Here is a 17,420-nt window from a genome sequence, read left to right as displayed (position 1 = left end):
GCTGCACACGTTTGCCAAGCATTATTGTCCGGACAGCCAAGTCCGGAGAGATGGCTTCTTTGGCCGTTCTGTTCTCCAGGACTTTCTAGTGTCTAATGTCTACCGCACATTTCTTTACAACGCAGCGTACGTAGTAATGGCTATGCGAGTAACTGAAGTGCTATTGGCGTTGTTGTGGTAAAGGTACTGGCGCGGTGGCATCGGAGGAAATAGAACCAAATTATGCCAGTTAGACAGCTCCACTGCCACACGTTAAGGGTTAGGAACCCAGCTGGTCACATTTGTACACACAGAATTAGTTTACCTTCTCTCTCTCACCTAATAAGACAGGACTAAAAATCCATGCTTTCTTTTCTTTGCTTCTTTTCTGGTTGGTTTATGTCTCTTTGCCTTCTAATGTTTCTTAAACTGGTAAGCATAACTGCTTCTGTTTTCGTTTGTGTCATTTTTTTTTTTTTTTTTTTACAGCAAAGGTTATTGGTTTTCAAGGTACCATATGGGCAAGCATCAAACATGTATGAATACAATGTACATTATATTATCCCCAATGAAGTCTGCGAAACGGCAGACCCGAAACCCCCTCCCCTTCCCCAACCACGCACCATACCTCATTAGTACATTACCAACAGTCATATTGCAATTTTGCCACTTTTACCTCTACACAACACCTTGTATCATATCGGTGAATTGCTCACTACCAGCCTATCAATTGGATCTGGGGGAACCACTGACCCTAGGAGTGACAAGTCTATGCAGCGATAGGCGGCCCATCTTGCCCAGATCTTTTTGTGTTTTTGCGGACATCCCCTGGCCTGAAACAATGCAACTTCATCGGACAGGCACCTATCCATTGCTTTCTTCCAGGTACCAATGCTGGGTGGGAGTGTTGCCTTCCAATGTTGTGCAATGTCTCGTTTCGCCAGTGTAAGCCTTAAGAACAATAAATGCCTTTTATATCTGTTCCCCCCTATGTCTTCAGTACTGTGTAGGAGTACCAAACGAGGTCAACGGGAATGCACCAAGCCAGTACCCGCCCTAAACAGTACCTTATGCCCGTCCAGAAGTGTTGCAGAGCCGCGCAGGTCCACACCGTGTGGAGAAACGACCCCACTTCGGAGCCACAGCGTAGGCTCATAGGGGACTGTACCGCTCCCATCCTGTAAAGACGTAGACGTGTATAGTAGACCCTGTGGAGATATTTGAACTGGATCAGCCGGTAGCGGGCAGAGACCACAGAGTATCTAGGGCTAGCCAGTGCCTCGGCCCAGTCATAGTCTGTCAGCATGGGCACATCAGCCTCCCACACTGCCCAGGTCTGGTGTATAGTGGTCGTGGAGTTAGTAGTCAATGTTTGATAAATTTGACGGATCTTGTGGGCACCCAATTCCCCCATGAGCAGCCGGCCTTCCAGCGCGTGAAATTCCGCTAGACTTGCGAGGTCCCTTATCGGAGGGGATATAGCGTGTCTAAGTTGCAAATATCTATGTAATTGCGTTTTGTGGAGGTCGAACTTGTTTCATCCTTTTGATGCAGGTGTTCTTACCTGTATATTCAGTTTGTTAAAAGTTATAGGATTCAGGCTCCACCAGTATGCAGGACGGAATTACTGTGGCTGGCCAAGACAGATAGCATTCATTGTTTTGGATATCTTTAGTTTCTGATCCCTCTGCCAAGTCTTTGGTGATAGGGCACCTGAGAATGTGTTAAATTCTTAAGAGCTCGACTAGTACTACCAGCATCTTTTTCTGCACTGTGTCACATACATTTGATTGAACAGTCTGTTATTGAATGTTTTAATATTTCAAGATCCTACATAGAGCTAGAGCTAACATTAATGACAGGAATCTTTGAGAATACTTGCCATTTTGGATGTTCTTGTTCGGTTTTTGGACATCAGGGTGTCCCTTCTTGCAGAAGAGCTTTTTCTCCAGCTGAGGGAGCAACACGACCAACACGGACTGAGACGTTTTCTTTACCTACAAAATATCAGAATACAGGACCATTTTTCCCGATGATGTGAACGCTTTAATTCACTTCCCAAGCCCAGCAGATTAATCCTGACTGGACCCTTCCTTCTGTAATCAGCACCAATAGAGTGTTTTGCTCGCTCACACCGATTTGGAGCCTACGTGCCCTGTTTTCTCCTCAGGCCCAGCGTTTGGGCTACTGATGGTAACTTGCCCCCCGTCTCCCCTCCCCACACTCCTGTCCTGAGGAAGACCCCATCGTAAGGGACATACTTACCTACCACTTTCCAGGGGTCGAAACGTCATCTACCACACGAATATGAGATGTTATTTCGCATGCCATTACTTCGCGTGCTATTACTACGCGGTTATTACTTAGCAATAACCGTTACTACGCATGTTTTTACTTCGCATACCATTACATTGAAAGCGTTAATGTATGCGAAGTAAAAACTTGCCTATTAATAAAAATGGTATGCGGAATAACATGTCATATTTAAAAAAGATGTTTAAAACACACTATAAAATACACTACCCTACACATCTAAAAGACTAAAACACTAAAACACTACACTTCCCTAAACCCTAGATCACTACCCCCTGCACTAACATACACATTCCCCTACTCCGCTCCCTACACTCATTCACTACCCATCACAACCCCCGACACTACACTAAACACTTAAACAGTAAACTACACTAACACTACAACACTACCCTAAAACATTACCCCCAGCACGACTCTGCCCCTAGCCCTGTCCCTACTCCTAAACACTACCCTGCACAACCCCCGACTTCCCTAAACCCTAAAACCCTACACTACACTAACCCCACAACACTACCCTTAACCCTAAAAGACTACCCCAGCACGACCCTGCCCCCATCCCTACACTAACACAAGTACACAACCCACAACTCTACACTACACTAACACAAGTACGACCCTACACAGCCCCTGCACGACCCTACACAGCCCCTCTTACCATGCGTGGTTCCCTTCTTCTCTCCCTTCCGGCTTCCTCCGTCGGGGCAGGCAGGATATAAAGCTGATAGGGGGCTGGAGGGCAGGCGCAGAGAGTGGCACCCGGAAAAGCAGCAGCATACCCCTCACTGGAGCAAATGGCCGCCGTGACAAGCTCCAAGAGCGGCGCCCGCCCCCTACGCATGCGGCGTTAGTACGCATGCGATGTAACAGCACGCGTACTAAAGGCAGTGCGTTGCTACATCGCATGCGTAGTAACGCTTGCAAAGTAATGGCATGCGTACAAACAGCCGCACACTAATGGCTGTTCACCCTACCACAGTAGCCAGTCTGACCAACAGCGATTCATCACTGTAGTTTTATCTATAACTATGGCTATTTAAATATCTGGATGTAATGTGATTTACTTGGCTCTTGTATGAGCCCCTTCTGAGAAATAACTGAGTTTGTGAATCGTACACTGTTCCATTCACTACCTTATCCTCACTTCATTCACTACACCCTCACCCTTCCCTTCTGGGGCACTGCTTTGAATATTGTGTTAACAAATGTGATAAAATATAGGTTGTTCAGTGTGATTAAATAACACTGTTCACTAAGAATACTACGATTCTGTGTAGGATTCTTTTTGGTTCTTTTAAGCACAGTAACTCATACACTGGGGCCATTCTCCATATGTCCTGGAGAAAGATTTAGGTTAACTTTCTTTCAAGGTGCAATTTGAAAACTGCATTTGTAGAACATATGTAGCTCAGATCTCCTAGTATGTCATTGAGTTTCTCTTAACTGCTAGACAGTTGTGTTGTCTGTGATATGCTGGACAAACTATCTTTAAAGATGTAAGATCTGTACTTAGTTTTCTCCCATGCCTGCTTTTATAAGTTGCAACCTGCTCCTTCCTTCCCTCGCTTACGTGGTTAGCTTGCAAACTCCTACTCTGACGCGCTGATATACCTTCTCTATTTCTCTTTTCCGTTTTGGTCATTGTGACTCCATTTTTCATATTTGACAGATGATTCCATGACTGTTCTTGTCATCTATCATATTTATATCCCTGTTCGGTGAGCTAGTAAGCTTACGTGGGCTCCTTCCTTTGGCTGTCTTGATGGATCTGCGTTTACTGGTCAGTTAACTAAACCCCTTGCTCTCACCTCCTTTGACTACTATTACTGCCCAGAAATGTCTTCTCAACAACAAACAGTGTGTGTAGAGAAGAGCATTTTCCCTTGTCCGCTGCTCAAGATATTTGACATAATCGTGAGCTATCCAAGTTTGACAGTCCTTTTTTCTGGCTGTCCAGCTTTTGGTAAAGGAGATGGAGCTCATAAAATGTGTGGGGTAGAAGAGTGCGCCCGACTGCTCAGTTAATAACCAGCTTTTCTCGTATGACCTGCCAAGTGCCCTTACCCAATTCTTTTTTTAAATTGGGCTTTCCTACGACTGTACATTCAGCTGCTTTCATCCAGCATATTGTAGGTTCGTAGGATGAACCAGGATGTCTGCATGATCGGTGAACAGGTACGCTGTTCTTCTCTGTCCTATATTTTGGTTAGTGTGTGTGTTTAGGGCAGGTTCCAAGGAAATCACCTGCTGCAGATTCACAGGTCTCAAGCATTCTGTTTGTATGGCAACTTTTCCCTACTTTGCCCTTGACTCACTGCATCAGAAACATTACAGGCCTGTGGTCCACCGTTCATCTCACTTTGTGCACCACAGCTTCACTCAGACCCATTCTACAGATCTTCACTCAAGGATGCACATTCTATGTCTTTGAAGCTCATAATCTGTTTATTAACCCTAACAGGTTCACATGTACCTATATATTCTCGGGGCAAAACAAGGTGTAAGTAAGTAACATGTTCTCCTTTTGTGTTATCTTTAATTTAGGGTCCATTTCCTCATGTGATGCATTTCTCAACGTGTTCCAGGCCAGAGGATTAAGACCTGAAGTCATCTGTCCATGTGCGAGCTCATCAGAAGCCTTAACAGTCGCTATTCGCAGGTACCTGTACTTCTGGATGCATGGAAATGTGCTGTTTGCCCAGATCACTGATTCCTGCAGTATGGTAAACAAGATTCTTACAGAAGAAATTTGCATTACTTCAATGGAAATACACATTACTTGATGGAGAATGAGCATGACATATGGAATGTTTTGCATGTTCTAGTGGTGAAATGTGTATTAGTCGAAAGAATATGACGAATGTATGAAAGGTTGGTTGGCAAAAAATTTCAGAGCAGGTTAAAAAAAAAAAAGCATTGTTCTCCGTGGGTCGGCCTTTTTGGGAACCATCCTTTAAGTCTTGGTCCATGCAGATCTCAGATGATCTAACCTTGCAGATAGCCTCATTGCTCTTCATTTGAGTCTTCTGTGTGCAGTGAAGTGCAGCAGAACGAGTAGAGGTGTTCTGTACGTTCACCGTTAATGAACACACCATTCTAGGAGGAGGGTAATTAGCTATGATTTAAGTATGTGGTGAGAGGCAACCCTCACTCGCAATTGACATCAAGCTTTTATTAATGTCCTGGCTTTCACTTGTAGCAGGTGAACAGGAGAGGCCTGGTCTGACTTTATTATTAGGTTGGTCTGAATAAGAAGAGACTGACTTGGCTGAACGTTGCAGCTGCTCTGGGTTTTTATAAGTTGGTGGTTTGGAGCCTTGATGTGCCGGTCTCAGCTGAAGTAAGTTGAATGGAGACATCAGTAGGGTAGAGATGACTACTTGCTAGTAATTGGTGTAACAGTAAGCAGTGTATCAAATCCTGCAGTACAAATGAATAATTGGCAAGGAGCGGAGAGATCGACGGATGACTGGGAAGACAAACAGCCCTCTACAAATATCAAACATAGAGTAAAAATCCGAATCTGTTTATCGGGTCCCATCTCCCACTGCCCTTTGCAGGGTAAATAACGCTTCAATTCTTAGATAGATTTTTAAATGCTGTTAAATGTACCTTTGTGCTACATGCACAGTGCCACCCGCACAGATTTAACAGATTGTTGTGGACTCTGACTAGTCATGTGCAAAGTGCCTTCCTTACTAAGTTAATTTCTATGTGGGGCAACCCATGAATGCTTTGCAAAGTTCTGCCAATACTTACTGAATATTTGATTGCAGTTGGTTGTCTCTCTGACAATATGTTTTGTGCCTTTTGTGGCTGTAGATACACATGCTTCGCATAAGTCTACCGTCTAGTGTTGGGCTCGGATGATTACAAGTTGTTTTTTTCGAAGACGTTTTTCGAATCACAAGGCTGTGACACTTTTGGTGATACTGTGCATGGGCATTGTCTAAATTGTTAGATTGTTTCTTTCTGCCGACAGGTTTGGATGTACTCTCTCGCGCTCCGGTTCGCCACTAGATCTCTTTCTGGACGGTATTGTCGCGATCACATAGTTAATCTTGTGTTCCGAGCAAAAGAACAATTTTCAGTGCTGTGTTCTTTAACTCTCATTGATGACCTACGGGCCATGCCTGACTGTGCCTTTTCTACTTTAACAGCTATAACTGGAAAATTACCTGCTGATGGAACGCACTCTGTTGTGTTTCTATCCGAATTGTCATTCCAAATGCGCACACACCGACCAGCATTTGGCCTGTAATTTGTCTCTCACCCGAACATTGGGAGAATACCTTTGAGGCCTGTAGATCCTTCCGTTTTAAGAAAACTCTTCAGGACTGGTGCACAAGGTGACTAGAGATGCAGCGCAGACAAGCTGACACACCTGACCTATTTGGTTGATAGGAAGGAAGGGAAGCTTCAGCAGCTCTAGAGGAATCCTTATCCATCCACTAAACAGATTCTGAGTTGGAGGACAAGCAAGTTTCAGTCATCCATGGGTATTCCAAGAAGTGTTGGACCGTGAGTACACCTGCCCCTCCTCTGAGGCCAAAAAATCAGCATAGACCGATAAAACTGCTCACGGGCTGCCACTGCTCAAAAGCCATGGTGCGCACTGAATAACCTACTTGGGCGCCCTGCCCTTTTTTTTTTCTTTTTTTTTTAAACCTATTTTATTGGTTTTCGAGATCTTCTACATCATATACCAACATGTTACATTTTTGCAGGAACCTTATTTCTTTCTTATAACACATTTACATATACACAATACAGTTCCGCTGCAATATGGTTGCACTGATTTGTTCTATAGAATAAGTTTAACAAGTCATATCCCGTTTGGGACAGCAATCCCTATTATTGATAATACCTTTGTCTCATTGTTACAATAAACAATCCCCAACTCCCCCCTCCCTCCCCCGTCTCACGTGTGTGTCTGTGTTCTGCGCCTTTTGCATCTCCTTTTATATACTCTTGGCAGATCTGTGTGTGCTTAATATACATCTCCCTGTCCATGCACTGTTGACGAGACTTGGGTACCCTTCCGCACTGACAATTTTACACTCTACTTAGGGTCTTCGATTTCGTCTACTGATTTTATGGCATCCAGCATTACATCCCATTCCAACGCTATTGGTGTTTATCGCAGTCCCCTTAGTTCTTCTTTACGCAGTGCCGCGCTCTCCGCAGTGCTCCATCGCATCATTTCCGTGTGCCATGTCTGCACATCCGGGGGTCTCCGCGACTTCCATCGCATAGTTTTATTACGTATAGCTAAGATGAGCGCTAAATCTATAAAGCGGTATTGCACTTTGTTTTGAGACTTGTTTATGGAGTCCTAAGATGCATTCCTCCAGTGTATTCTGTATTTCCCAGTTCTGTAGTAGGGGATCTCTGTGTATAGTCATAATCTAGTGAATAGTCCCGCCCATGTGCGTGGACCCCGGAGCAATAAAAAATTATCTCTAAAAGGTGACAAACCATGCAGACCTGCATACACCTTTAAGAGAGAATTTAATTTAAAGACAGATAATGCAGCCTAAACCATAGGCTACACTGTCCAGTACTTCAACTAGAATTCCACCAACATCCACAAACAGCACTGCCTGTCTAGTTTTTCTCCCCATAGGAAAAAACCCTGCCTCTACCAGCAAAAGCCTCTGGAATGATAGAGAGGAAGGAGTGGACAGACAAGCCCCATAGGCTGCCATTATGTGGCTTAAAACAGGATACTGGGCCTTTAAGAAAACTTTCCAGATTTCCAGAACTTTCCCCAGTATCCCAGAATGCCCAGCAGGTCCCATTTACTTTCAGTTCTTTTTTCCGGCTCCTGCTAGCAGGACCCTGGAGCATTGAGCTCTCCCTTTTTGCAAGGGTTTAATTGAGATTTTGGCAATTTTTGTCACTTTTTCTTGTGTTTAATAGCTGGTACTGTCAACATGCCTGGCTTGTTCGACAAGTGCCCGGAATGTGGTCGAAAGAAGGCTAAAACTGACCCACACGAGGTGTGCATAGGTTGCCTTCCCCAGTCCCACGTGCCTGAAAGCTGTACCATCTGCCACTCGTTTTCAGCCAGGACCCTGAGGGACAGGATGAAGAGCAGGCTTCAAGCTCTGGAGGAGCGAAGACTGAAGGCACCAGGTGGGTCTGGAGGGGCCGATTTGGCCCATACTGAGGCATCTGGGGGGCTCCCCAGGGGCAGGAAGACCAGTAAGCGCTCCCACTCCCCGTCGTCGTCGACGCCCTCGAGGAGAATGACCACCGTCTGTTCGCCGTCTCCCCAGGGCTCTGGGGAGAAGCGGCGTCGACGATCGCCGTCGAGGGACCTGAATAGGCCGCCGTCGACTACATCGACGACGCCGTCGTCGGCTTCGTCCAGCGGTCGGCGTCGAGTGAAGACCCGGCGTCGGCGTTCGGCGTCGAGGGATCGCAGCTCGCCGTCGATGAAGAGGAGAAGGAGATCGACGTCGAGGCGAAATCCGCCGTCGAGGCGAAGGTCGCCGTCGAGGCGAAGGCCGCCGTCGAGGCGAAGGTCGCCGTCGAGGCGGAGGTAGCCGTCGAGGCGGAGGTAGCCGTCGAGGCGGAGGTCGCCGTCGAGGCGAAGGTCGCCGTCGAGGCGAAGGTCGCCGTCGAGGCGAAGGTCGCCGTCGAGGCGAAGGTCGACGTCGAGGCGAAGGTCGACGTCGAGGAAGAGAGCGACGCCGAGAAGATCGCCGTCGAGGCACAGGTCGACGTCGAGGCACAGGTCGACGTCGAGGAGAAGATCGACGTCGAGGAAGAGAGAGTCGCCGGGATCGGTGTACTCTGTGGTGTATACCCCGCCTCGGATGCCTCCGTCGCCTCCTCCTCTCCCACCTCTGCCACCGCCGCCTCCACCGCCGCCACCTCCTCCACCAACGTCTCCACCTCCGCCACCGCCTCCTCCACTACCGCGGCCGCGGACGCTGTCTCCGCCACCCCAGCCTCTGTTGCTGCCACGCACTCCTGTGGGACCGCCGCCGGTTCCCCCGAGGTCGGTTTCCCTTCCACGGTACCCGACCCCGAAGCCACGACGCCCACGGTCGCCTGGACCAGCGAGACCGGCGGACAGGCCTAAGCCGAAGAGGTCGCGGTCCCGCTCTCACAGGAGGCGACGATCGCGGGGCCGAGGGCGATCCTCGTCGGACTCAAGACGACGCCGCAGGAGGTATAGGTCCAGGTCGCGCACGCGCTCCTCGGACAGGGACCTTTCCCCGACGCTGTCGGACTCCCCGGGGACTAGGGTGTCGCCGGTGGACGACTTGGTCTCGTTCCAGGAGGTGCTGTTGCGAGGGGCTGCGAAGCTGAATATCACGGTGATGGTTCCAACACCCACGACGTCCGTGATATTTGAGACGCTTCATAAAAGACACTTGTCTCGCCCCCTCCTTCCTCTCGTGCCTGGACTGGTGGAACCAGCCTTGGAACTGTTCCTCACTCCCGCAACGGCGAAGGCCGCTCCGTCCAGGCTCATGAAGAAGTATAGGGCCCCGGAGTCGGATCCGTCCTTTTTGAGAGTGGACCCGAAGCCGGATTCGGTTATCGTGACGGCGGCGAGAAAACAACATGCGACCGCCCCGGCCTCCACGGTTCCACCGGACAAGGAAAGCCGCTGGCTGGACTCTGCGGGCAGGAAGGTGTGTGGTACCGCCGCCACCACGATGAAGGCGGCGAGTGCAGGGGCGTTGTTGGGCCGTTACGACTGGGCCCTGTGGGAATCCCTGCAGCAATATGCGGACCTCCTGCCACGAGACAAGAAGGAGGACTTCTTGGAGACGGTGCGCGAAGGCATGCTGGTTTCTAACCAAACGATCAGCGCAGCGGCGGATGTATCGCTATTGGCCGCCCACGCCTACTGTCATGGCGTCCACCAGCGGCGCCATTCCTGGTTGCGCCTGACGTCCCTCAAGCCGGAGGCGCAGCAAAGAGTGGCCAACCTGCCCTTCTCGGGGGAAACCCTGTTCGGGAAGCATGCGGACGATGAGATGGCCCGCATGAAGGCTGAGGCGGAAACCCTGACGGCCGTCGGGTTAGAGAAGGCCGAGAGAAAGAAACGCCCGTTCCAGAGGAGGTTCGGGTCGTCGGGCCGAGGGCGTGGGCAGGGCTCGGGACAGCAGCAGCCACAACAGCAGCAGTTCCGCAAGCCCTTCCAGAAGCGCCAGAGGGGTAGAGGAGGCCAGCAGGCTACTACCACAAACAAGGGCCCGGACGGGTCTCGGCCCTGAGCTGTTACTTCCCCCTCAACCGTTACCCACTCCAGTGGGGGGAAGCATTCGATTTTTTCCGGCAGAGTGGAGAAAAATTACTCAGGACAAGTGGGTGCTGAATATTGTTTGCAATGGATACAGTCTTCGGTTTATCAGCCCGCCTCCAGCGATTCCGCCGGTCAGCTCTCGCTTCCAGCTGAGGGAGCTCCAGGCGGAGGCAGACATCTTGTTGAGAAAAAAGGCGGTAGAAGAAGTACCTTTGTCTCAAAGGGGAAGAGGTCTGTACTCTCGGTTCTTCCTCGTTCGCAAGAAGGACAAGAACGAGTTCAGGCCCATTCTGGATTTGCGACAAGCAAACAAGTGGATTCGCAGAGAGAAGTTTCGCATGCTATCGTTGCACCAGATTTACCCTCAGCTGCAACGGGGAGACTGGCTCTGTGCCATAGATCTACAGGATGCGTACTTCCATGTGCCCATAGCACGGAAGCACAGGAAGTTCCTGCGATTCCAAGTCGGCGCCAATCACTATCAATACACAGTACTGCCATTCGGGCTAAAGTCTGCTCCCAGGACCTTTTCGAAGTGCATGGCGGTGGTGGCGGCACACCTGCGGAGGAACAAGGTGTTTGTCTACCCGTATCTGGACGATTGGCTGATCAAGGCATCATCCTTCGAGGAAGCGCAAGAACACTTCCGATGGACGTGCGAGCTCTTGAACAAGCTGGGGTTACACGTCAACATGTCCAAATCGGTCCCGACTCCGGTACAGTGCATACAGTACCTGGGGGCCTCCATAGATACGCGGTCAGCAAGCGTGTCTCCTTCGGAGGAGAGACGGTTATCACTCCTTCGGAAGGCTCAGGACCTCAGGACTGCTCCATCGACGACTGTGAGGAAGGTGTCTTCTCTACTGGGATCGATGGCCTCCTGTATCTTCCTCACTCCGCACGCACGTCTACACATGCGACCACTGCAGGAGTGCTTGGAGGATCAGTGGGATCAGAGGACAGGCTCTTGGGACGACAAGATCCGACTGTCTCTACATGCTCTTCAGTCTCTGAAGTGGTGGTGTTCGGCAGAAAACCTCCTCAAGGGGGTTCCCTTCCACAAGGACATTCCCACGACGAATGTGGTGACGGATGCTTCTCTCCAGGGCTGGGGTGCGCATTCCGGGGACCTGCAGATTCAAGGGAAGTGGTCTCCTTTGGAATCGACGTACCACATCAATTTCCTGGAACTCAGAGCTGTCTTCCTGGCACTGAAGGCTTTCCTTCCGTCCTTCCAGACCAACTCGCTGCTGATACAGACGGACAATACAACCACGATGTATTACCTCAACAAGCAGGGGGGGTCGAGATCGCGCACTTTGTCGCAGGAAGCGCAGGCGATCTGGCGCTGGCTGCTGGCCCGAGGACTGACGATTACGGCCACGCATCTGCCAGGGGTGCAGAATGCTCAGGCGGACGCCTTGAGCAGGCTGATTCAGGAAAACCACGAATGGGTCATAAACGACGAAGTACTAGGAGAAGTCTTCGCAAGGTGGGGGACTCCAGACGTAGATCTGTTCGCCACCGCCGAAAACAGCAAATGCCGAGACTTCGCATCCAGGTACTACCAGCGGGGGACGCTGGGGAATGCGCTATGGATCGATTGGTCGAACAGCTTTCTGTACGCTTTTCCACCCATTCCCCTGATTCCGGCGGTGCTCATCAAGCTGTCCCAGTCCAGGGCGCGGATGATCCTGATCGCCCCGGAGTGGCCCAGGCAGTGGTGGTTCACGGACCTTCTTCACCGGTCTCTCCTTCCTCACATGCGATTGCCGTGCAGGCCGGACCTTCTCACGAAGTTCGGGGGGCGGATGGTGCACCCCAACCTCTCGTCTTTGAGTTTGGCGGCATGGCTCCTGAAATAGTGCAATACGGTCATCTGAATCTACCAGACGATTGTATGGACATTCTGAAGGAGTCTAAGCGACCTTCCACTAGGACATCCTATGCTTACAAGTGGAAGAGGGTTCTGTATCTGGTGTAAGTCCAAGAACTTTGATCCGACAACATGTAAGGAAGATGTCATCCTTCCATACCTTTTGCATCTGGCGCAGTCTGGCCTTAATTTCCATTCCATTAAGGTTCATCTGGCTGCTTTGACTGCTTACAGGAAGTGCCCTTCACAGACGTCCTTCTTTCAGATTCCTGTAGTCAAGGATTTTTTGGAAGGCTTGAAGAAGGTGTTTCCTCCTGTCAGACTTCCCTCGCCTTCTTGGGACTTGAATGTGGTGCTGTCCAGACTGATGAGGGAGCCTTTTGAACCTATTCACAAGGCTTCATTGCAGCACCTATCCTGGAAGGCGGCGTTCCTAGTGGCCATTACATCGGCCCGCAGGGTGAGTGAACTTCAGGCATTATGTTGTCAAGAACCTTATACTGTGTTTCATGCTGCTAAGGTTGTGATGCGTACTCACCCTAAGTTCCTTCCTAAGGTTATCTCTGACTTTCATGTCAATCAGACCATAACTTTACTTACGTTCTTTCAGAATCCCTCTTCACCAGCGGAAAGGGCTCTCCATTCCCTGGATGTTCGAAGGGTGTTGAAATTTTATCTGGATAAGACCAAGGATATTCGTAGGTCTGACCAATTGTTTGTTAATTATGGCTCAGTCAGGACTGGTCTTGCGACCTCTAAGCAGTCCATCTCTCGGTGGATTGTGTCCTGCATACAGTTGTGTTATCAAAAGGCTAATAAGACCTTAGGGGGTAAACCTAAGGCTCATTCCACCAGGGGCAAAGCTGCCACGACGGCTTTGCTGCGTAATGTTCCGATTACGGAAATCTGCAAGGCGGCCACTTGGAAGTCGGTCCATACCTTTGCTGCGCATTACTGTCTGGACACGGATGCCAGGGCAGATGCTCAGGTTGGGCAGGCTTCGCTGCGAAATTTGTTCGCACAGTAGTGGTAGTGTCTTGTTTGTTCTCCACCGCTTTTGTTGTGTGGGGATGGGCTTGCCATTCTATTCACTAGATTATGACTATACACAGAGATCCCCTACTACAGAAGGAGTAGTTTCTTTTCTGTAACTCCAGTTCTGTAGTAGGGGTATCTCTGTTATAGTCATAAGCGCCCGCCCTCCTCCCCGGTGGAGAGATACTTATTCATAGGTAGAATGCTACAGGTCTGGCGTGCTACGCCTTCAAAAAGAACTGAAAGTAAATGGGACCTGCTGGGCATTCTGGGATACTGGGGAAAGTTCTGGAAATCTGGAAAGTTTTCTTAAAGGCACAGTATCCTGTTTTAAGCCACATAATGGCAGCCTATGGGGCTTGTCTGTCCACTCCTTCCTCTCTATCATTCCAGAGGCTTTTGCTGGTAGAGGCAGGGTTTTTTCCTATGGGGAGAAAAACTAGACAGGCAGTGCTGTTTGTGGATGTTGGTGGAATTCTAGTTGAAGTACTGGACAGTGTAGCCTGTGGTTTAGGCTGCATTATCTGTCTTTAAATTAAATTCTCTCTTAAAGGTGTATGCAGGTCTGCATGGTTTGTCACCTTTTAGAGATTATTTTTTATTGCTCCGGGGTCCACGCACATGGGCGGGACTATTCACTAGATTATGACTATAACAGAGATACCCCTACTACAGAACTGGAGTTACAGAAAAGAAACTACTCCTTCGCCGCTTCCCCTATTCTTTGCCTGACAGTGTCCCAGTATCCCCGCACTTTTGGACAGGACCATAGCATGTGCATTAAGCGTGCTCCTTCGAGCAAGCATCTCGGACAACAGTGTTGGGTATGGGGGAACTTTCGGTCTAGCTTATGTGTAGTAAGATAAGCACGGTGCAATACCATTGTCTGTATGAATTTGAACTTCGTGTTCCTCGAAGTCTTCCTTGGATGCTCCAGTATCTTTGCCCATTCTTTATCCGTTATGTCTCTATCTATGTCTCCCGCTCATGCAGTCCTCAATGTATCAAGAGCCGCTTTTGTGTGCAAGCTGATACCTGTGTAGATCCACCTGATAAGATGTCTACCTCTCCCCATGTAATGCATCATCTTGACCAGGTCGTTGGTGAGGGGTTCTTGCCTTTGCGGGGCCCAGTGCGTTCTAATGTATCTCAGCAGTGCAGCGTGTAATATGTATAAGTGTACCGGGACCCCTGTTTTGTTTACAAATGTATCATGATCTAATAGTATTCCATCGCCGAAAAGATCTGACGCCATGCTAACCCCTGCTTCTTACCGCCCTGCCCTTGGTCTCGGTGCTGAAACATCGGCCATCAGCAGGTGCCTCTACCAAATTAGATTCAACAGTGACGCATAAGACACTCTGTTCGTTCCCAAAGGACAAAGGGCACAGCACTTCAGCTCCAACCACTCCGGCACTGAAAACAAAACATCCTCCGGCACAGAAATGCTATCCGAAAACACTATCGGAGCCAATTCTTGAAACCATGCACGAACGGCTTGACCTACAACCAAAAACTTCGCAAATACAACCCTGAACAACGAAGATTAGTCTTCAACCGGCAAGACCTCAACCTTCTAAAAGACAATTGTCTTTCGCAGACAGTTGATGCTCAACAACTTCCTCCCCAAAAGAAACAAGCATTTGCAATGCAATAGGTCTCGCATTTTTAAAACATTGACCTATTGGTATTGTAAATGACCATGTTTTTTAATTTTGCAGTTTTTTTAACACATAAATGAAAGACATTGTCATTTACAATGCCAATAGCTCAAAATCTCGCAAATGCGAGACTGATTGCATTGCAAAAGCGTGTTTATTTTCCCTTGAGTGCTCCTGCACTTCTTCACGCAAGCTGCCAAATGGCATCTGCATGATTAAATGAGCAGTAGCAGCCCACAGCCTGCATCTCTTTGACATTTCCACTGCCTGCTGCCGAGAAATGGAAAAAGGCTGAAGAGCGAAGTGAAGGTAGCGAAATGAATATGTAGGAGGTTGGGTGATTTGTCGAGAATGAAACAACCTCCAGTGCGAAGCCGGACTTGGACCCAGGCTTTAAAGTCTGCCCCAGAGTCCCTAGAAGCATCTGCTACAATCCGAAAGAAAGCTGCTAATGAAAATGTTAGGATTTGTTATTTGATATATAACGCCTAACACTACAAGAATATGCAAGAGAGGACTAGGGCTTGTTTGACTTCTTACTTCAATGGAAGAATGATGCTCATGTCTCCACATCAGTATGCGCAGCTGGCCGTGAAACGGCGGATAATGATGAGCACACATAAAGGACTGTGAATTAATGACTCTGAATGTGAAAAGGTGACACAACAGGGAGTGTGAAAGTGTGCAAATGTAAACAGTTCTCAGCATGGGTGGCCCTTTCACCTCATACGTAACTCCCTCCACACTGTAATCACCCTGCCCCCAGGAGACACAACGCTCTTTTAAATGAAGTGATTAACCTAACAACGTTCACATAAAACAAAAGAACAATGCGGCAAGTCACCGAATTTCTCATTTCACCAGTGCGATCAAATGTGCACATTGGACGCATATTATACAACACGGCTATCAACTAGGCAAGGACAATAAATGCAAGCGGCAGCACAAAGTAACAATCAAAACAAGCTAACGAAATGCTTCTTAACAAGCACATGCTGCATTTAAAAGGCATTTAGATGATTCCTGTGCCAGTGACCTTGCCGCTGCCGACCGCTGTGGCGTTTGTGACAAGTGGCACCGGTGCGTCTGAGTAGTGAAGGCGGGGTCAGGAGGTGTCATGTGAGTCCGGCTACGCAGCAGTATTGGAGGGCACAGACCAATATAATGAAAGTGAAAGCGTAGTATGCAATGATGTTAAGATGCATTACATCAACCTTTGTAAAGTCAAAAACAAAAGCGCAGCCACCACTTTACATATTTAGCGCAATGTGCACGCTATTATGAGAGCGGGCATGGCCTGCTGTCAATAACAAAATTAACAAAAGAAAAGCACGTCTGCCACTATCCCAGCTCAGGCGACCGTGTTGCTTAAATAAAAAAGTGTTGGGGGGAGGGGGGGGGCGGGGGGGGGGGGGATATATATATATATATATATATATATATATTTGCCTGCAACAGCTAGCAGAAGAAAAACAATTAAGAAAATACTGCTCCCAGGTTCTAATTAAAATATATGTGTAACAACCGAAGTAAAAAGGCCAGTCTTCATGGGAGGTTACAAATGAAGACAAGGCGGTACTAAGGAGGGACTAAAAAGCCTATTAACCAATCAGAAGCCCGCATTTACAAGGGACAGTGACACAAACCAATGACACATATGGGCGGAGGGTGGGCGGGGCTTCAACTACATACTCCATTACTGGATGCCTCGCAGAGCAGTGCATGCTCGCTGCCCAGGCTCGACCTAAAAAAGGACTTGGTCACAAGCTCTTTACACATTCCTGTCCCTTCCTCTCCAATTCCACCACCGCCACCCCACCCCTACCCTACCCTACCCTCCCCTCCCCTCCACCACCACCTTCACCAGAACAGTCTGATGAAGGCGATTTTCACTACATTCACCCATAATAGATGAGAACGATAATACAGGCAAGGATAGGCATCCTGGGGACACCTGGGACACTAATGACTTTGAGGCACCAGGGGATACAGATCCAGACCTCTATCCTGCACAACAATCCCCTCCAGATGTAGGTTCTGCTTATCAAGTTTTAATAGCTAGGGCTGCAGTATACCACAAGGTAGCCCTACATAAGGACCCCATAGAGGATGACTTCCTCTTCGAGACCATCACTACTGCTGAACGAGCAACCAAATATTTACCAATGCTCAAAGGGGTGTTACGTCATCCAGATGACCTTTTTAAAGACCCCGTGAAATTACGAATAATCACACCAAGGGTTGAAAAAAAATATAAGACAGTTAACACCAGACTCCTTGGTAGTAA

At 48.6% G+C, this 17,420-nt stretch overlaps 1 protein-coding gene across 6 annotated transcripts in view; it reads left to right on the top strand.

The window, feature by feature from the left end:
• Positions 1-17,420, top strand: part of DIP2A (DIP2 acetate--CoA ligase A) — an 879,263-nt gene that overhangs the window by 514,169 nt on the left and 347,674 nt on the right. For all 6 annotated transcript variants that reach the window (XM_085645155.1, XM_085645153.1, XM_085645151.1 and 3 more), the window contains one exon: positions 4,837-4,951. In XM_085645155.1, the coding sequence (XP_085501281.1) occupies positions 4,837-4,951 (115 nt within the window). The remainder of the gene's footprint in view (positions 1-4,836; positions 4,952-17,420) is intronic.

This window comes from Triturus cristatus, chromosome 3_1 (assembly GCF_964204655.1).
Source record: "Triturus cristatus chromosome 3_1, aTriCri1.1, whole genome shotgun sequence".
Taxonomy (NCBI): Eukaryota; Metazoa; Chordata; class Amphibia; order Caudata; family Salamandridae; genus Triturus; species Triturus cristatus.
This window is presented reverse-complemented; position numbering and strand designations above follow the sequence as displayed.